Source organism: Clavelina lepadiformis, chromosome 8 (genome assembly GCF_947623445.1).
Source record: "Clavelina lepadiformis chromosome 8, kaClaLepa1.1, whole genome shotgun sequence".
Classification (NCBI taxonomy): domain Eukaryota; kingdom Metazoa; phylum Chordata; class Ascidiacea; order Aplousobranchia; family Clavelinidae; genus Clavelina; species Clavelina lepadiformis.
This window is the reverse complement of record NC_135247.1, coordinates 17,613,694-17,633,844: the sequence shown is the minus strand read 5'-3', so window position 1 is coordinate 17,633,844 and position 20,151 is coordinate 17,613,694. Positions and strand designations below refer to the sequence as shown.

The 20,151-nt window shown below is 38.4% G+C and overlaps 3 protein-coding genes across 3 annotated transcripts; 1 reads left to right on the top strand and 2 right to left on the bottom strand.

Moving 5' to 3' along the window:
• Positions 1–697: 697 nt before the first annotated feature.
• Positions 698–2,946, bottom strand: LOC143469391 (choline/ethanolamine transporter flvcr2a-like). The gene has a single exon (XM_076967067.1). It carries the CDS (start codon positions 2,919–2,921, stop codon positions 1,071–1,073), a length of 1,851 nt encoding a protein of 616 aa, XP_076823182.1. The 5' UTR covers positions 2,922–2,946; the 3' UTR covers positions 698–1,070.
• A 1,258-nt stretch (positions 2,947–4,204) lies between these two features.
• LOC143469392 (alpha-(1,3)-fucosyltransferase 7-like) lies at positions 4,205–8,731 on the top strand. Its single transcript, XM_076967069.1, has 5 exons — positions 4,205–6,701; positions 6,928–7,122; positions 7,305–7,460; positions 7,558–7,749; positions 7,860–8,731. The coding sequence occupies exons 1-5, from the start codon at positions 6,514–6,516 to the stop codon at positions 8,476–8,478; spliced, it is 1,350 nt and encodes a 449-aa protein (XP_076823184.1). The 5' UTR covers positions 4,205–6,513; the 3' UTR covers positions 8,479–8,731.
• A 1,328-nt stretch (positions 8,732–10,059) lies between these two features.
• LOC143468880 (alpha-(1,3)-fucosyltransferase 7-like) lies at positions 10,060–13,007 on the bottom strand. Its single transcript, XM_076966344.1, has 5 exons — positions 12,741–13,007; positions 12,321–12,515; positions 11,983–12,138; positions 11,694–11,885; positions 10,060–11,583 (listed from the first exon to the last, which is right to left on the bottom strand). The coding sequence occupies exons 1-5, from the start codon at positions 12,926–12,928 to the stop codon at positions 10,965–10,967; spliced, it is 1,350 nt and encodes a 449-aa protein (XP_076822459.1). The 5' UTR covers positions 12,929–13,007; the 3' UTR covers positions 10,060–10,964.
• Positions 13,008–20,151: the final 7,144 nt, after the last annotated feature.

The window sequence follows — 20,151 nt, the reverse complement described above, 5'->3', positions numbered from 1 at the left end:
TATTCCTGTAAGCACAACGAAGCATAGCAATAACATGTGCCGTAAAATTGGGCAACGTAACTGATAACCTTTATGCCGGGTTACTCGCACAAGCGACGTTACTATGAGATCAATGTCCAATTTCCTTGAACGGATGCAGGTTGTATTTTGTTCTGAGAACTACTGCAACCTTCCAGCATACAGTATGATGTCTATAGGTATTAGATAGCCCCCTCGCCAGATGACTAATATCCATCATCTCATAGTCACAGTCACGGAGTGATTATTATTGGTGGATTGAAAGGTTTTATGAAACTGCAGTGGGCTGGAACGTTTGCATTTTATAGTAAAGACAATCGCTGGAATAAATTCTCTACAGTAACATATTGGAATGTTTTCTTAAACTTATGCTTGCGACTACTGTAACTTGATCAGCGATGATGAAACCACACTTGTATGCTTCAACGTTGCCCAATCAGCATGTTGTTTTTATTTCAATTCTGCTCGAACGTCGATTTGACTGGATCATGTAAATCGACTGAGTCATGCTAAACCGATTGAGTATTGTAAGGATAAATCAATTACGTTTGGGAAACATGTGACATTTTCATTGCGTTTAAGAGTCAGAAGTTATAAACACAATAACATTGTATTCAATACCGGTATATCACTGTTGTTGAATATTGTTTATTTGCTTTAAGAAATACAGGAACAGATCATAAACCTGACCACACACGGAACAGCAGTGTTTTAAAATTTGGTCGTGCAAATATATGATGTTTATGATAACATGATATTAATAGTATTGTGCAACAAAAATAACAACATAGGGTTTAAGTCTGAACAACTTGCTGCTGTTCAAGACAATGTGCCAATTATGTCCGCAAACATTTTTATCGTTGTTAGAAAATGCAGCACTTAGATTCTATAATCTATAACATACCACAATGCAGTGGGTGTGCTGAAAAGAACCACGGTATTTACTTATTTTAATTATTTATTTTATCTAAGGAAAAAGTCTTGATTGACAAATCTCAAAGATTTTAGTAATTTTATTTTCGCTTTTAGTAAGATTCAAAAATTTTAACAAATTAAACAACATTCAAAGGAGTTCTTTCGCTTGGTGTGACGTCATCACTCGTGGCGTTCTTTCTTCTGAGTTCAGGTTTAAGGAACAGGAGAGCAATCAGGAATGACGTAATCGAAAATGCGGTTGGAAGCAATGATGCCACAGCAGACGACGTCAGGATGTTTAATTTAACTGACAGAGCGATTCTCCCGACAACCGGGTAGAAGATGAAAAATGTCATCCAGGATCCCACAAGGACACTAGAGAACTGGATCTGAGGGAGAGGATAGGTGACTTCGGACGCTATTTCAAACAGTGTGGTCTCCGATACACCCATAAAGAAGCCCAGGAGAGCATGGGATACATAAACCAGAATAACTCTGCGCGTGGCGAAGCTCAGCGTCACGCCAGTTGTTCCCAGAGCCAGGCCAAACATTCCCACCAGCGCCGTTGTTCTGTGGCGTTTTGTTTTGTCAAGAACTCTTCCCGCCGCTAGAGGTCCCACAGAGAAACAAACAAACATCGTTGTCATCACTTGACCAGATATGACGTCAATATTTTGGACGAATCCACTTACTCCAAACGTGTCACGCATCATTGACGACAGCAAAGCGACGCTGTTGGCGGCGGAGGCGGAAGATATTCCGTAGAGGAAGGCAACTAGGACGAAAGTCTTGCTAATCAGCGGCGAAAACACTATTTGCTCCTCCGCTGAAGTTTCGTCTTTCCGCCGTTTTTGCTCGGCCTTGCTAGGAGGGAAGTTGGGTCGCTCTTCCAAGCAGGCGACCGCGATGAGGAACGTTGCTATGGAAACCAGCGCGGTGCTCAAAAATATGATCACCAACTTGAGCTGTACGCTTTCCTCGGGTGTGAAGCCCGAGAAGGTTCCTGATGATGTGACGACAAGTGGTGGTAAATAGGTGCCAAGAGAATCTCCTACTCCGACCGCTATAAAGGATATTCCCAAAGCGGTCGCTACTTCACTTTCTGGAAACCAAGTGCCAGCTACTAAGGGAGCTATCGACATGGCGATTGCATTGTTAGCCCCCATTGTCGTTTGTCCAATTATCGCTATAACAAAACCCGTTTCTCTGTTCATCATAGCGGCCGTGAGAAGGCAGGTACCAACCGACGCGCTGCCGGTCATCAAAAGGCAAAGTTTCCGCAGATCGGTCTTCTTTTTCCCCATGTAAGCAACGGCCGGAATAACTAGCAGAGTGCCAACAGGTCCAGAGTTAGTAAGCCAGTCGGCTGCATCGGGCGGTACGTCATAGAACGTAGAAAAAATGTCATTGACTTGGCCGAATACGACTGAAACGAAAGATCTAACTAGAATAGATGCAAACACTATGGTAATCACGAACCAGCGCTGTGGCGTGGCGCGGGTGCCAGTAGAATTGATGACGCACCAATTATCCATTTCCTCGTCAGATTTATTTCCTTTTCCGACATCTTCTTCTTTTATGCTTCTTGTGTCGTCATAAAGACTTTTATTACAATCGTTTGCGTCATAAATTTCAGATTCGGTTAAACCTGGCCGGTTAGTGTGTTTTTCCACGGGCATGTTATCCAGCCACAACTTGGTCATTTTTTCTTTCTTGTCAAGAGATCCATTTCTATCTTTGAACATCTGGCTCGCACTTATCGACGTCAGGTCACACCGAAGCAATTGCAAGTGTGCGTTCCCTGGTTTGTTTCGCTTTGCAAACGGTAGATAGGATCCCAAACTCAAGTCAAGTTCATTGCTTTCGTCGTCGGTATCGGTCCATGATGAATCGGATACATCATCGACGTAACAGGAGGTGTCATGGTCGTACCATTTTGCACTTGCTTGTGGAATCAAGCAAAGTGTGCTTTCGGCTATTTCCACCATCCTCTGCCTGCAAAATCGCCTGTTGTAAACTGATTATTTCCCCTGTGGCGTGAAGGCTTTATGCCGGCATAAAGCACTTTGTGTAGTCATATGATGTTATTATAGCCGCGACAATCCTAATACAGCAGAGTCTACTTAATAATCCTATTACTTTTTATTGAAAAGCAATTACGCAAGTTGTAACGCAGATATTGGTGAAATAAGAGCAATGGATATTAACTCCCATTATTATAATCCTTCTTTAGGTGACGTAAAATGGATTTTAAAGCTGACTAATTTTACCCTTTACGGGCATGGGGTTACACTTGATGAATGCAAAAATTTCTCGGCAGATCTGCCAGCGCGTTTATTTCGCATCATGCACTGGTTGATCGTTGCAATCTACGTGTTCACCGTCTTTACGCTGTTGTGTATCTTCGTATTTACGTACGTTGTTTACTTTTGTGACCAATTACTAAATATAGCCGGCCTCGGCCATACTGGACGCATTTTTGCTGCATTCAGAACATTTCAGCCGGGCGACTTATCATGAACGTGAACTGAATTGAAGTGATGTAGCGGGTCTGTATCACTTAACAACTCTCTAATTGTTTAATACTTGACTTGAAAGATAATGTTAATGTGTTGCTGTGGTTCGGGCTAACTACCGCCTTCTTCCAGCTGTTCATGGGAAGCTCGTGTTTAATAAATATGTGCAGAACGGTTTAGTGGAGATCTTCACAATGAAACCTCCATTCCGGAAAATGTTAGGGAAGATGTTGTTTTCATCTGAAGCTGTATTGCTATTAAGTCTCTTGATAATTACGCACAGGAAGCGGGGTTGAACTGCTGATGCTTCTTGGGGCTGTCTGGAGCGGTACAACGTGGTGAGTGTGTTAAGGTTATAGGTAAATTCACCATTTCGTCCGACAGGGCAATGATATTATGTCTGCCAGAACTCGATTTTTTTGGTCTTCACTTTTCAGATTTTTGTTTTCCTCAAAAGCCTTTAACGGTTGTTCTTCATCGAAGTTCCTGATGCGATTTGTCATGCGTTGTCTAATGGTTTCACAGTATTTAATGTTTTGCGCCTCTTTCTATTAGCTGTCGCTTTTCTCCTAGTTGCGGAGTATTCGCTGATAGCATGTCCACTTTACCCGGTTTGTCAATTCTGGCCGTTGCAAGAGCTGCCTTCAGTACGGCGGCAGTGATGTTATCAGAATATTTAGACCTACTGATACCATCATTGCTCGAGTGATGGGTCTCGACTTTAAAGTCTATCAGATAATGGTGAAATTACGTTGTCCTTTGCACATCGCAGTCACTGCACCTTGGTTTCGCTGGACGTATGGTAAGACCAGCTTTGTCTTAATGGAAAACGGTGCATATACAGTACTAGGCTTTGCTGCTGAATATGAAGTTGCTAATGCGTTCATGCACAGCCTCGAATTCCGTTTTGAAGAAATAGTTGCTGGTATATATAGACCAGTGTTGTGATGACTCGAGTCACGTTAAATCAATCAATTTTTTCCATTAATCAAATTTTTCAATCAATTTTTAAGTCACGAGTCATTGCTTGATTTATGACAGCCTAACTGTTGTCCGTTTATGGCGGCTGTAGCTTCTACGTTAGATAGGAATTAGCTTGCTTATGATAGGGCTTATGATATGATAGGGATAGGGATAGGGCAAGACAGCATCGCTGTCACAGAGGGGAAAAAGCACAGAATTGCCACATTTGCTTAGTGCAACAACTTTCTGTTTAATAGACAATAGCTATCTTATAAGCAGTAGCATTACTTATGTTCTTGGTTATTCGTAATATAGAGAAAGTGTACAGCACCTATAATAAAACCTTTTCTTGTAAGCTATTTCTGATGTAATATCAAAATATTTCGGCCGGCAAAAAGTTAGAGTATTCTATTGTAAACCAAATAGCTATATAAATTAATTTCTCTTAATAAAGTCTTTTGATATACTTATAGTCAATAGCCACTCGTCTTACCCATTCATCACTGCTTAAAATGTGGGATAGTTTGTTTGAGTTTTCTATTTACTCAAGCACAGACCCCTTTTGTTAAGCTACTCATAGTGAAATTTCACGATTGTTTGCTTAACAAATTCATTTACCGTTATTCAGCGTTCACAGTGTGCACAGATAAGTTTTCAACATGTGCATAGGGAAGAAAAAAACGGCTAAACTTTCAACGAATCTAGTGACAACTGACGCGGAGTGGATGCAGAATTAGTTGCTTTTTAATTAGCCTTTTCTGGTTTAGCCCAGCGTTGAGCCGAACATTCTGACATAGTCTTTATATTTTTACGCTGAGTGTAAGGTAGCAAACATGCACCGAACTGGATGGTTGCAGTTTTACCTGCGCATCGTATACTAGTGTCAGATGCGCCTATATTTTCAAGTAGGCTGAACCAGAGCGAGCGACTCATACGTTTAAGTCCAGGTTTTGGTCGGCGGGTTAACACTTGAGGAACAACGAATTTTCAGTAAGCCTGTATAATTCCGCCGAATCGGGTTAAAGCACCTAAATATACTTGCAATACTAGATTGCATGATACAGCCGAAATAATTCGATTTCTCCCGAATCCAAAAACACGATTCGGCACACATCTGGTTCGCGACTAACACCATCGTTAAAGTAAACTTGGGAGCTTTTGCTCCAACTATGACTGATCTTCAGATCAACACGGAAATAATCACGTGCTTGGTTCCACCGTGTGCGCCAACATTCGTATTCCAGGATTCAGATAAATATCTTGCTGTTACAGTACAGGTGTACAGCAATGGATGGAGCGTATCAAAACAATGTCACGATGATGTCAAACATCGTTAACAGACTTGTTCAGTTTAAACGAATTTCATGCTCTAAGGGAGAGGTAGGTGCTAAGACAAATTAGTCATCAAAGAAGAATTGTCGGTAAGGACACAGCTGAAGAAAGATTTTTTTTTTAAATATTGAATTGTTAATTTGTTAATCAGCTATCGCCGAGAATGTATCGCAGCTTTTTATGACAGAGGCCATAATGACGTCGCTGTATGCAAACAACAAGCTAGATGTCTGGCGTTTAAATCACAGTGAGGAGCAAGTCCAAAAACAAGTTGGTCTTATACGAAAGAACACTATTAACTGAACATTTGGTAAAATATTTTTTGAAAAATAATTGGTCGTTAAGTAGTTATCGGCAAAAGAAAATCGCAAGGCGTCTCGGATTTTTGGTTAGTAAAGACAACAAACCTGTGTTAGTAAAGCACTCGTGTTCTTGCGAGAAGTACAACTTTGCTTGACCACGAAATAATTTTAAGGTTTAAGTTCCACGTGTTTTTGCATTTACCTCTGCTTTGTCCGATCAAGTTTATTTTGAACGAATTAGTGTAACTTTTAAAATACAGGTTGCAGTCAGGCGAATACAAACCCAACACTGGCACAACACAGCGGAGTAACGCAAGTCAGACATGTAGCGCGATGTTAATGGACATTCAAAGTAAAAGTTTAAGGTTTTGTTTTATAGCAGCATCGAAGTCGGTTTTACTATGTTTTGGTTTTTATGTCATAAATCTTCCTATGCTGGCGTTGTTACACGTTAGGTAGTTTACAGCATGTTGGTCAAAAAGAAACTATTTCTTTGGATCTTCTTGACGCTTGTAATGTACAGCTTGTTTGCGGCCTCCTACGACAAATATATATTCGACAACCTGCAAGTTTTAAAGACCAAATGGAAAACCCACAAAAACTACAATTCGAACTATAAAAATATGTTTTATTTTGATAATGACGATTTCAACAGGTAAGCGAACATATTCTAAAAGCTTTTGAAAAAAAACTAGACTTTGATAATTTACACCTTTATGAATTGTTTTCATGTCATTTGATTATAAAAATAACTTCAAAGTCTAAAGGAGTAACAACTTTCCGTAAAGTTTCGGGCAAAGCACAGATAAGGATGTTTTCTGGCAGCCAGTGCTTGTTACCCAAGTGTTGGTTTGATTTTGAATTTCATTGTATCGTTCCAGGGACTCGAGGAAGCTAATTTTAATATGGGAGCCTCCTTTTGGTGCCATGGCTCAAAATCCCCGGCACTGCGATGGTTGTTACCTGACGTACGACAAAGGAACAGCGTCTAAAGCGGATGCGATTGTATTTCATTTCGCTGAAACCTGGGATTCTCCGCACATTTTACCTTGGAAAGATAGAAATCCGAAGCAAAGGTGACCAAAAGTAGATAAAGTTTTTAAACGGAAAAGTAAATGGTTCGAGGTCTGGTACTGGGCATTGTAACTTAAGTTAAGCGGGTTGTATCTGTATCAAGCACAAATAAAAAGTAGGTTTTGGTTTTATAATGTCTACGCTTGTTTTTATATTTGTTCTGACGCGTTTTTATTGTTTTCAGATGGGTTTGGTACTGCCAGGAACCTCCATGGAATGTTCGTTACGTCATGCAAAAAACTCTCACGCCTTTAAATGGGGTTTTTAATTGGACGATGACGTATAGGACAGATTCGGATATTCTTGCATCTTATTCAATCTCACACAAACCAATAAACAAGTAAATCATCTAACTCACCGTTTCATAACATTGTTGAATATTGTCACATATAAATTTATGAATAGCACAGTTTTGCGAAACCGCACTGTTTCTATAGAACAATAGCAGAGATGATTGAAGGCAAAACAGCACCAGCGCTGGCTGCCTGGGTGGTGTCAAACTGCGCTGCTTCTGTTCGAAAAGATTTCGTAGATAAACTCACTCGATATATCTCCATTGACATTTATGGAAAATGCTCGGGGAATTACCTATGTAGAGATTCGGTTTGCAGAAACCAAGTTTTATCCAAGTATGTTGATGATAGCATAAACAACTAGCAATTTCAATAAGGAAATCTTTACCGCTTGGCACTAATTGATAAACATTTTTGAACATTGTTTTCAAACCTATTTATCACAGATATAAGTTTTATTTTGCCTTGGAAAACTCACAATGCAAGGATTACATCACGGAAAAGTTTTGGAATATGGCTCTTGAAAGTAAAAGCGTGCCCGTTGTTATGGGACCGAGTCGCGAGGATTACGAGCTCGTAGCGCCGCCGAATTCCTTTATTCACGTCGATGATTTTGATTCCGTGGAATCTTTAGCGGAATATCTTAAGTTACTGGACAAAAATGACACGTTGTACGGAGAATACCTGCGATGGGCTTCGGCTACTGAGAGCAAAACTGACTGGACGACCGACACAAGGAAGGTGGAGGAACTGATCAAAAGAGGTGCCAAAGGGTTGGCATTCAGTAAATTAACAAACCATAGTCAGCACGTGTGTTCCTTGTGCGAAAAATTAAACCGAGAACCACCAGATAAAATTGAAGTTGTGGAAAACCTCGACACTTGGTGGTACGGTGATGATTATGACGTAAACAAGGATTCGTTTTCAGTTTGTCGGCCACAGTCAGGTCCCAGTGGCTTCCCACTGAGAAAATTTGTAACCTTAGCATATAGTGCGATTTTTTGGTTTCTTGCCAGTCTACTGACGTGGTATTTGTTCAAGCGAAAAATTTTAATTTTCAAATAACAATCAAGAAAAAAATTGGCAAAAAAACCTTTGAGTTTTCCGGATGCAAGAGTTTTTGACTTTTGGAAAAACGATCTTTACAGTTCTTCGTTAAGAGTTTTATTTTCTTAAAAATCGAAATGCGTGTATAATGTAGGCTACACTGCATTATATGTTATACAGTATATATATAGGCTACATCATAGTTTCTTTGGTACATTAGCTGCTGTTCCAGAGAGTAAGTTGAACCATGAAATAAACAATATTTATGTTATGTAGCCTAAAGGTATTCAGCCACTGAATACAATTGACAGCACCTATGCAATTTCATTCCTTTTGTCTTCTACAATAAATAATTGGCTAAAATAACCGAGAGCAGGATCTACCGAAGTTCCCACTGCGCAGGCGCACGTCTTCTGCTTAGTCTAATGACTGGTCTAATCCTTTATGAGACAATGAATCTATTACGTCACAAAGAGGGGTGGGAATATTTGGCGGGAAGTTACTAGTTGGCAGTTGGCACTACCCCGGATACAACAGTAACAACACACAAACACTTCAAGGGAAGTTTAAGTAGATTCTTCTTATTTAGAATATTTTGTTATCTGTGCTTATGAGTCCTACGCAATTGATAAATAAAGCAGCAATGTGTTGGACTTTGAGCGCATGCTATCCTGAAGAAACATAGGTAAATTTACTGGTATAAAAACAATGGCTTTAAGTATAGTTATAGCTTATAGTGCACCAAAATGGAATTGCCTATGCAGTGGCAACTTCAGTATTCAGCCAGAGCCCAGGAGTTGACTGGTGTACTTACAGTGTGGTGATAACATTCCATCATTGCACTCTAATAACAATAGTGATTATTACGCAAATGAAAGTTGAATTCTGGCAAAAAAGCATTTTGCCAGGCGGTCACTGCAAACTTTCTGATGCAGGATGAAGTTGGCTATGTCGATGACGGTACAGTTTGTGTACGGTATGGACAACCTATATCGGTACGGTACGGTACAGTTGTAGTAAAATGCGAATTGTTAACCAACATAAATGCTCTGCCTTGAAACCGTTTGCTGTGGTTTGTGGTTTCACAACTATGCTACACACCGGTCATGGCTGTCGCTTTTTTGGGAAATGATATGGTACAAAAGGAAAGTACTAGGCCAAAAGCACATGCAGTATAGGCTATACAAGGTTAGCCGAAGCAATCGAAAGAAATCTTTGTTGATGTAACCGCTTACATGAAAACTCATCCAAGTTTCCGAATAGGTTAGTCAATAAGTTGGACTTTGAATTTTTGTAGTATTAGATTAGTTTAGGTATTAGGTTTAGAATTAGGTATTAGACTGTGAGGTAGCCTAGTAAATATACAAATGAGCTGTGTATTGTTGTTCAGTAGAATTTGCACCTCAAGGCAAAAAGTGCAGTTATACGCGTATCAACATCGTACTAGCCAAATCACTATAGCCTTCATACTACTGAAAACTTAGTAGGCCTGTGGTACATTTTCCAAACGTCTTCCTTTTCCATCAAGACTCTATGGGGATGGCAAAGTTGATTGTTTTAGTTGAACTAAAGCCAAACGCTTTAGTCTTTCCTTTAGAAATCCTTGACCAATTCATTTTTGACACCGTTGTTTATGCTATCTCTGGTTGTTTCTTTAAGTTAGCACAACCTTCATAAAGTCCAAATTCTTATGTTTCAAAATATAGTCGTAATTACATCAGAAGCAATTTCATATCCATATCAAAATCAGAGTAGAGTTATTGTCTTGTATTGAATGATGAATAAGCGAGAAGGGAAAAGAGAATTCGCTTTCAACAAAGCCTTAGTTTTTATATCGCTATGCTCAGCCAATCAGGGAAAGACACATCGTTATTCACGTCATGCTACGTGTACATAGTATTTTATAGTAATAACTAAAAATCTAACATATTCTACGTCACCGAGATTCTTTACCACAAGTATCATCTAAATTCATACACTCTAAATATATGACGCCACTTAAAAACACTCGTATACTGTGTCAAATATGTCGGTTTAGGAATTAAGCGTTTGAATGATAGATAGAAGATAGTACAGCTTTCTTAATATTACATTTCATCTAACTGGAGAAGAAACAATCGCTTATAAAAACGTAAATTATATAAATTATTACAATCGCCATAACTCAATTGTCCTCCAAGGACGCAATACCATAGTGTCCTCCTTTTTGGCAATACTCATTTAATACTGAAACCGTTTTAAAACTTTTTAAAAATACAATAACACTTTTATTCACTTGCATTAAAAGTAAATCCATTACACGTTTTCCAGGCAATTAACGTTGCGAGTGTACTTGCGTATTTAGGGGGGTTTACATTTGCAGTGTAGCCTACATTATACACGCATTTCGATTTTTAAGAAAATAAAACTCTTAACGAAGAACTGTAAAGATCGTTTTTCCAAAAGTCAAAAACTCTTGCATCCGGAAAACTCAAAGGTTTTTTTGCCAATTTTTTTCTTGATTGTTATTTGAAAATTAAAATTTTTCGCTTGAACAAATACCACGTCAGTAGAATGGCAAGAAACCAAAAAATCGCACTATATGCTAAGGTTACAAATTTTCTCAGTGGGAAGCCACTGGGACCTGACTGTGGCCGACAAACTGAAAACGAATCCTTGTTTACGTCATAATCATCACCGTACCACCAAGTGTCGAGGTTTTCCACAACTTCAATTTTATCTGGTGGTTCTCGGTTTAATTTTTCGCACAAAGAACACACGTGCTGACTATGGTTTATTAATTTACTGAATGCCAGCCCTTTGGCACCTCTTTTGATCAGTTCCTCCACCTTCCTTGTGTCGGTCGTCCAGTCAGTTTTGCTCTCAGTAGTCGAAGCCCATCGCAGGTATTCTCCGTACAACAAGTCATTTTCGTCCAGTAACTTAAGATATTCCGCTAAAGATTCCACGGAATCAAAATCATCGACATGAATAAAGGAATTCGGCGGCGCTACGAGCTCGTAATCCTCGCGACTCGGTCCCATAACAACGGGCACGCTTTTACTTTCAAGAGCCATATTCCAAAACTTTTCCGTGATGTAATCCTTGCATTGTGAGTTTTCCAAGGCAAAATAAAACTTATATCTGTGATAATTAGGTTTGGAAACAATGTTCAAAAATGTTTATCAATTAGTGCCAAGCGGTAAAGATTTCCTTATTGAAATTGCTAGTTGTTTATGCTATCATCAACATACTTGGATAAAACTTGGTTTCTGCAAGCTGAATCTCTACATAGGTAATTCCCCGAGCATTTTCCATAAATGTCAGTGGAGATATATCGAGTGAGTTTATCAACGAAATCTTTTCGAACAGAAGCAGCGCAGTTTGACACCACCCAGGCAGCCAGCGCTGGTGCTGTTTTGCCTTCAATCATCTCTGCTATTGTTCTATAGAAACAGTGCGGTTTCGCAAAACTGTGCTATTCATAAATTTATATGTGACAATATTCAACAATGTTATGAAACGTTGAATTAGATGATTTACTTCTTTATTGGTTTGTGTGAGAGTGAATAAGATGCAAGAATATCCGAATCTGTCCTATACGTCATCGTCCAATTAAAAACCCCATTTAAAGGCGTGAGAGTTTTTTGCATGACGTAACGAACATTCCATGGAGGTTCCTGGCAGTACCAAACCCATCTGAAAACAATAAAAACGCGTCAAAACAAATATAAAAACAAGCGTAGACATTATAAAACCAAAACCTACTTTTTATTTGTGCTTGATACAAATACAACCCGCTTAAATTAAGTTACAATTCCCAGTACTAGACGTCGAACCATTTACTTTTCCGTCTAAAAACTTTATCTACTTTTGGTCACCTTTGCTTCGGATTTCTATCTTTCCAAGGTAAAATGTGCGGAGAATCCCAGGTTTCAGCGAAATGAAATACAATCGCATCCGCTTTAGAAGCTGTTCCTTTGTCGTACGTCAGGTAACAACCATCACAGTGCCGGGGATTTTGAGCCATGGCACCGAAAGGGGGCTCCCACGTTAAAATTAGCTTCCTCGAGTTCCTGGAACGATACAATGAAATTCAAAATCAAACCAACACTTGGGTAACAAGCGCTGGCTGCCAGAAAACATCCTTATCTGTGCTTTGGCTGAAACTTTACGGAAAGTTGTTACTCCTTTAGACTTTGAAATTATTTTTATAATGAAATGACATGATAACAATTCGTAAAGGTGTAAATTATCATAGTCTAGTTTTTTTCAAAAGTTTTTAAAATATATTTGCTTACCTGTTGAAATCGTCATTATCAAAATAAAACATGTTTTTATAGTTTGAATTGTAGTTTTTGTGGGTTTTCCATTTGGTATTTAAAACTTGCAGGTTGTCGAATATATATTTGTCGTAGGAGGTCGCAAATAAGCTGTACATTACAAGCGTCAAGAAGATCCAAAGAATTAGTTTCTTTTTGACCAACATGCTGCAAGCTACCTAACGTGTAACAACGCCAGCATAGGAAGATTTATGACATAAAAATACAATACATAGCAAAACTGACTTCAACCCTGTGAACATAAAACATTAAGCATTTACTTTGCCTAATTAATCATATTGCATTGTGGCTGTAGCTTTCTCTTGTCCTCTAAGTTACTGTCCATTCATGTGTAACCCTGCAAGTAATCTTTCAGCAAAAAATAAAGCCTAAAACTATTAGTAATATTAAAATACTCGACAACTATTCATTCTGACGCTATTTTGAAACGCTTTTATCCGTTTTGATATGGATATCGGTGTGTTTTGATCGTAAACTTTGCAGACATTTACAAACTCGTAATAACCCGTCGGTTTATATACAGGCACATAACAACAAGACTTGTTCGTGCGAAATTTAATGACCTCCGCGAACCGGTTGTTAACAAGCGTATCTAAATGTATACATATCGGCTCCGGGTCAATATGACATGCTGGTAGTGAGAGGACCGGATGTTAAAATATTTGAATCCCACCACTGATTAAACTATATTACAGTCCAATTCCGGTTTTGCTTAGCCAGGCAAAGCGCCCATAGGTACAAACCAAGGGTTTTCATCATTGCGAGCCATCTTTAACAACTTTGCTTCTGATCCGACAATACCGAGTGAGAAAATAGAAGTTTTATAAATTCAACTCGGAGTACTGCTCGAAGAGCTGATTAAAAGTGATCTTATAGACTCCTTACTAACCGTCACAAGCTTTGTCAAAGGTTTATCTTTTTCCACACTGTGAACTCAATATGTATAGAAACTTGTAGAGGCTGCCACAATTTTGATTGTGAACAACGCTTGTCCTATTGGCCAGTGAGTCTCGTTACAAAGAAGTTAAAAGTAATTCGTTCTACATACAAAACTGAATGAACTCTATCTTTCACTTCGCGGTTTTCTGTTCAAGTTGAAAAGCGTATGTACAATATATCTCTCAATGAATCTTTTGATACTAAACGACTTGTTGTGTGGGAAGTAATGCCGAAAAAATGAAAATCACTGTAATGCAGTAGTTCTTAATCCCTGCTTCGCGACCCAAGCATGGGTAGCGGAGCCTTCGAAAATGGGTCGCGATTGGGTCCTGGCTACGACACTGAAAGTAAGTATTTCTATATCTGTTCTATTCTATACAATATGCGGGAGGCCTCCAAAATAAGTACAGTATAATACACTCAAAGTTCAACTTGGGTAGCTAACGCTCCCATAGATAAGACTTTGGGTCGCGGCAAAAAAAGATTAAGAACCGTTGCTGTAATGAAATCGATTCACCTCCCATAGAGCTCGATGCTGTTGATACAAAGCTATAATTTTGGTTCTGTAAATAGCTTTGCAATAATGATAGATATACCATAAATACACAAGCCGCTCTATAAAGCTCCTTTCTAACAAGTGGGCAACGCTGATTGTATTTTCTGTTTATTTAATCACTCTCAACCGTTTGTCAAGCTGAATAGTAGCCGAGAACAACCAGCTCAGATTGTCTGGTTGAATTTCACAAATTCATTCATCTTCATTCAGGCATTCACAACAAAACCAACGGCTCATCAACAGTTGTAATAGCCTACTACTTGTTTTAAGCAAGCTAATCCACTACTTAGACTGTGGCGGTTTGAACTTTAGGGAGTCATGTCCCAATTCAAAGAGGTAGGCTTTTCAATGCAAAGTAGCGTTTAGCAATGAGACCTGGGCTAGGACCGCCTACAGTGTCAATTTGGACAGAATCCTTGTACTAAAATTTCTATAACAACCACCTAAACTTTACAGCAAGTTTTGAGGTTAAAATTTTAGGACAAATACTCCAAAATACCAAAAATTGAAACCCACACCAAATTTACAACTTAGCCTAGACCTGCAACCAGCTATCGCCAAAACAATAACAAAGTAATCCACATCGACGTCACATGCGCATAGGCACATAGGAACGTCACATGCACCGGAACATGTCTTATTTTTTTAACACTAGAACGACCAAGCTAGTCAATTGAAGTGTGATGATATTATAAAATTGCTTGCAAATCGAATGCCGCATAGAATACGGAAATCGGCAAAGCAAAGCATTGCGTTACGTGTCGCCTATGCATGACTTCCTGTGTATCGTTATAAATCGTGAAGTGAGTTATTCATATATAGCTATTCATTGCGTCACAGTCTACTAAGTTAACCCTAGAAAGTGGTCGACTTTATTATGTAGCTGTCCCAATGTCTTATTTAATGTAATCGTTTAAACAAGAAACAATATAATCAGTTTATACAGTTGTCATGGTGTACAATTAATTCTAAGATTAAGAAAAGCGAAACAACGACCTGAGACTCATTTACCATCGAGGACATTAAACAATTCAACAGAGAAACATTGTAATTGAAGTGATCGCCCTTACAGGCTAAGGAACGATAAACAATCATTTCATTACAGAAGCATTTCAAGCATTTCATTTCTTGTACCTCCACTCGGCATCATCTTTTTCTGCTGAAACTTCTTGACAATTATTTGTTTCTTACAGTGCTCAGTTTGTCTGACTTTGGCAGGTTTTATGATTAAAACGCCGAATTTAAGAATATGTCTACCTCGAACTACAAAGCGCGTCAATTGACGCACATAGCTTAAAATTTCACATTAAGTTTACGGAAGTTGTGATTCCAGTCTCCAGAATCATTACAACGTGACAAAATGGAACAATGATAATGAACATTGTCTGAGGTATAATTGAGCATGGTGAGGTCAAACGAAAATTGGGCAAAATTTCTGTCCGGCGTCCTAATTCACTGAAGAAATTCGGGCTCAGTCAGCGATTTTTTTCGAAAGTAGCACGTGCTCGCGAGCAGTGAACATTTAGATGGAGAAAAGACAGAGAAGGCTTCAAAGATGTTTTTCTTACTAAATAAATGAACGATTTGTATTTTATGTGTATTATGCGTCAATTGACGCACTTGGTCATTCTAGGTAGTTTAAAAGTGCGGTCGTTCTAGTGTTAATATGTCTTCCTATTGGGAAGAGACAAATTAAACGTAATCACAGTTTTTATTCTTAACTGTCAAAAATGCGAAAACCGGTAAACTGTCCAAACAATTTCTGGATAACGTTTGTTGTAAAGCAAATTCATATTTTAATAAGACACTCTATACCAAGGATGTCCAACCTTTTATTATAGTGGGCCGCATTGTCACTTGAAATAATTCAATGGGCCGCAGAACCTATTAAATTTCAAGAAAAATGGGTGCATAAAGTACATACTTTTGGAGTGAAAATGACTAGCGGGCCGCACAAAAATCTCAGGCGGGCCGCAGGTTGGACATCCCTGCTCTATACTATACTAACAAAGTCTCCATGCTAGACTACACTCCGTATATTATACTTTTATGACAAAAAATGTGCCTAAGCCTAACGTGAGTAATTAAAAACTCATCGTAAGGTTTCTTATCAAAAACTGATTGTATTGAACAACGGAAAGCAGCTCCCTCCATTAACCATCACAGAGCGTCAGTGTTTACGTTAAACGTAAACCAATACCAAGCACTTTTTAACAGAACGCGCCATTTTGTACCTCTATCTCGCTTTCAACCAAACAAACCATTCTGTTGGAAGGGGTTTCAAATTACTTTTGTGTACGCTTTGTACAAGATGAGGAATCTATTAAACTTTCTTCTTTTAGGAAACCCGTTAAAACTGTGCTATGTAAGTGCCAAGGTCTTGGTTGAAAATGGCATGGTTCGATCGCATTTTCATCTTTCGCATTCATACACTCTTTGGTAGGTGTAGTTGCTGTTTGTTTATTCTGGCTCAAACCGATAGTTGAGAGCATCAAACGATTATTCAGTTTAATTCAAGTGAATGTAAGTTTTACGCAGACAAGTAGTCCATGCGCTCGGTTTCAGTGCTCGATCAGCATTCAGCAATGCATTCGCTTTGACATTTCGTTTTAAATATTCATATATTCTGGTCTTCTTCGTGATAGTCAGAATAATACAACGCGGTTGAACGAGCGCCCTAACACTCCCTTCGTCACTTTCATATTCGATAACATATCCGGAAATGCGAATGCAAGTTTTCCTGCTGTTTTTACTGTAAATATTCTTGAATCCCAACTATAACTTCAACAGATTCATTAGCGATGACTTAGCTCCTTCAGATAATACAAAAAGCGTTATCAATCATCGAAAATACAAAACCAACTATTACTACATCTTGTGCCTATGGCTTCGGTAGGCGCTGAGAAACCAGGAAAGCGATTAAGTCAGTGTTTTACATGCAATGTGCAAAAAACCTCTATGTTAACTTCGGACACCAGTATACCAAAAAGCGGCCATTTGAATCCATAACGTCTATGCTTGAGCTTAATTAACATATAAACTGAGTTAGTACACTCAGGTGTGGCCAAAAGTTTTTTTACCGCAAAGTCATACATTCAGAACTATTTTTCACTGTTTCTTATGAACCTATAACATCAAATAACAAATAGTAACCTTAATCTTCCTTCTAATCTAAATCTGACTCCAATAAAACCTTAAATAGCTTTAATTGACTTTTTGCGTAGCCCTACCCATTCTCCTAACTTACCCACCCATTTTCAACAGCTGGCTGCGGGACCTGCCTACAGTGAAATAATCAATTTGTATTAAGTCATATTTTCTACCATTATATTTCGATCAATTCCTTTCATGGTGGAGCCTTGATAAACATTTTTAACTCATTCTAAAATATCTGTGGCACAGCTATTGAAAACCTCAATATTATTGAGCTGCTATATTGGCAGAACATAGCTTAACTTATATGATATGTACATTGTAAAAGGCTGGTTTTGTGTTACAGATGCAGGATATGAGAAAGCTCTTTTCCGCTTTCCGAGAAGACACATCGTTCGGTGCCCAACTCTGTTTCCGTTGTCTCGAAAGTCGAAACCACACAGAAACACGCAGTGACAGCCATATGAGGGGGCTAGTTCACTTGTTGCTCTGTGTGTTTGAGTCTTGGTCCGACTTTACTCCGAGAGGCAGGCTAGAAGGTGGCAAGTACCAATTTCAAGTCGTGGGTGACCCGGCACAGTGACGAACTCCAGACCTACATTTAGCAAGCGCTCTATGCACTTGACTAAGCCATCTAATCGGTTTAATATGCCACTATATGACTACTGTATATGAAAATTTTAGGTTTAGTGTACGTGCTAACCTTTCATCGTTGTAGTACCAGTTATCTTACTTCTTTAACGTTTTAAGCCCTCTGGACTTTGTCGCTTTTTCCATTAATTGATTGTTTGACCATTTCCAACGTTTGCACCATCCATTTTGTACCCCACAGTGAATGGCTAAATACAAACAATACAATACATTACACCGTCACCCGACATGAGGCCCGATTAAGACTGATCTTGAAGAGCACTTTCACTTATCTTAACTTATAAGGGTATCTTCGTTTAACTTTACCTATTGAATTATCTGACTCTATTGTTGCGTGCGGTTGGAATACTCTAATCTTTCGTCAGCCGAAAGGTTTAAATATTACAACAAAATATTTAAAATACAACAAACGGTTTTTATTGTAGGAGCTGTACACTTTCTCAATATTACAAATAACCAAGAACATAAGCAATAATACTGCTTATAAGATGTCTATTGAGTTGCAATCACCATAAGTAGCATAGACAGCTCGTCTTTTGATTTCGTTGATTCAACCAGTTAACGCTTTCTATCTCGATGATCCACTCGACTAAATCTGCTTGCTGGTAGAAGTGCAAGCTAATGCAACGTGAAAGCGATGGGAGTTAAAATGTTCGACAAGAAAAACGCAGCATTTCATAACATGTGAAGCGAGGAAAACAATGTGTTGATAATAATTAATGTGAGATACATGTAGTTAAAGCTGACACATAGATAAATAATAATCAGTACAAAGTTAAGAAGCGGGCATTTCTTATATAGATTTCTTATCAGCCAAGGTGCTGGAAACAACCTGGGAATGTACTAAAAGGAATGTTCACACGAAGTTATTCAGAGCAAGTTTCCAAATATCAAACGATAGCTGAAGTGTTATCAAAAAACAATTTCATTAACTTCAATCAATAACTAAAAAATACTTTTCCAAGAAATGACGTAATGGTATTAAAAATGCCACCCAGGCCGCTACAATCTTATGTTCTGCGTTGCTTTCATTTGTTAATAACATTATTTGGACTTTTTGCACAGAAACAATTGTTTTTGCTCATTTTCAGGCCAAGATTACTAATTTATCTGAAAAAAAACAACTAAAATATAAAATTAATCTAGCACGTGTTTAGCAGAGAAAAAGATAGGCTATAATGTCTGATGTATTTTTAAATCTTCTTTGAACTGCCAAATACTATTATTATGACACCATAATGTTTAATTAAGCATAACCCGCTAATTCCATAATTTTAATAATTTTCCTTAAACTCTTTTCGAATGTCTGTATTTTTGTCACCACTACTAACAACGTCAAAATATACTTCATAGAAGCGTTTTTGCTTTTTTTCGTGCTGCTGATATTTGCAATGAATCAGATGTTCTGCCCGAGAAAAACCAACTTTCAGTAGAATACAGGTACGGTTTGTTCTGTAGTGTGTTATCGCCTACCTTAACTTCATGTGAAGCAAGGTATTTTTGCCATTTTAAAAAAATGCATAACTCGTGGTAAGAAAAATAAAAACAAAACCAAAAAGTCAACCAGGTTATTAAATTATATTTTTCTCCTGGTGTGCTTCTATTTTCTCTTTTGTTTTAATTAGCTAAGTTTCAGTTTTTTATCCATTTTTTAAACTTTTTTTTGCAACAGATACTGGGGAAGCTGACCTAGACGACCGTGAGGTCTTTTCGCTGCCCCACAACAATTAATTGTGTTATGATACTTTTTGGTTTGTTTTTGTGTGGTGAAATAAACTCTCTCTCTCCCTCCCTCCTGTTTGGCCAAAATTAAATGTGATGTCTATAGACAAGTAAGCAACCTGGAAAGAAGAGCTCAGAGTCGTGATTCGTCTTTTGTTTGCTGAGACCCGATGTAGTGGAGTGATGCTTTAGTCTTAGCTTGTTGTGTGTGTGTCACTTAACAGTTTGGACTTGACAGTAGTAGAGTTTTGCAAGTTTGACTGCATAGGGTAGGAAATACTGGGTAATGCTCCTCTCGGTTAGGAATCATACGGTATTAAACCGTCAAGGTTTTTCAAGACCGTGCTT

What these genes read in the sequence shown, in the direction of transcription:
- LOC143469392 (XM_076967069.1), top strand. Translation starts at nt 6,514, where the DNA reads ATGTTGGTCAAAAAGAAACTATTTCTTTGGATCTTCTTGACGCTTGTA. An exon ending in GATAGAAATCCGAAGCAAAG is followed by an intron (nt 7,123 to 7,304) that starts GTGACCAAAAGT and finishes TATTGTTTTCAG; the next exon opens with ATGGGTTTGGTACTGCCAGG. An exon ending in AGAAACCAAGTTTTATCCAA is followed by an intron (nt 7,750 to 7,859) that starts GTATGTTGATGA and finishes TATTTATCACAG; the next exon opens with ATATAAGTTTTATTTTGCCT.
- LOC143469391 (XM_076967067.1), bottom strand. Translation starts at nt 2,921, where the DNA reads ATGGTGGAAATAGCCGAAAGCACACTTTGCTTGATTCCACAAGCAAGT.
- LOC143468880 (XM_076966344.1), bottom strand. Translation starts at nt 12,928, where the DNA reads ATGTTGGTCAAAAAGAAACTAATTCTTTGGATCTTCTTGACGCTTGTA. An exon ending in GATAGAAATCCGAAGCAAAG is followed by an intron (nt 12,139 to 12,320) that starts GTGACCAAAAGT and finishes TATTGTTTTCAG; the next exon opens with ATGGGTTTGGTACTGCCAGG. An exon ending in AGAAACCAAGTTTTATCCAA is followed by an intron (nt 11,584 to 11,693) that starts GTATGTTGATGA and finishes TAATTATCACAG; the next exon opens with ATATAAGTTTTATTTTGCCT.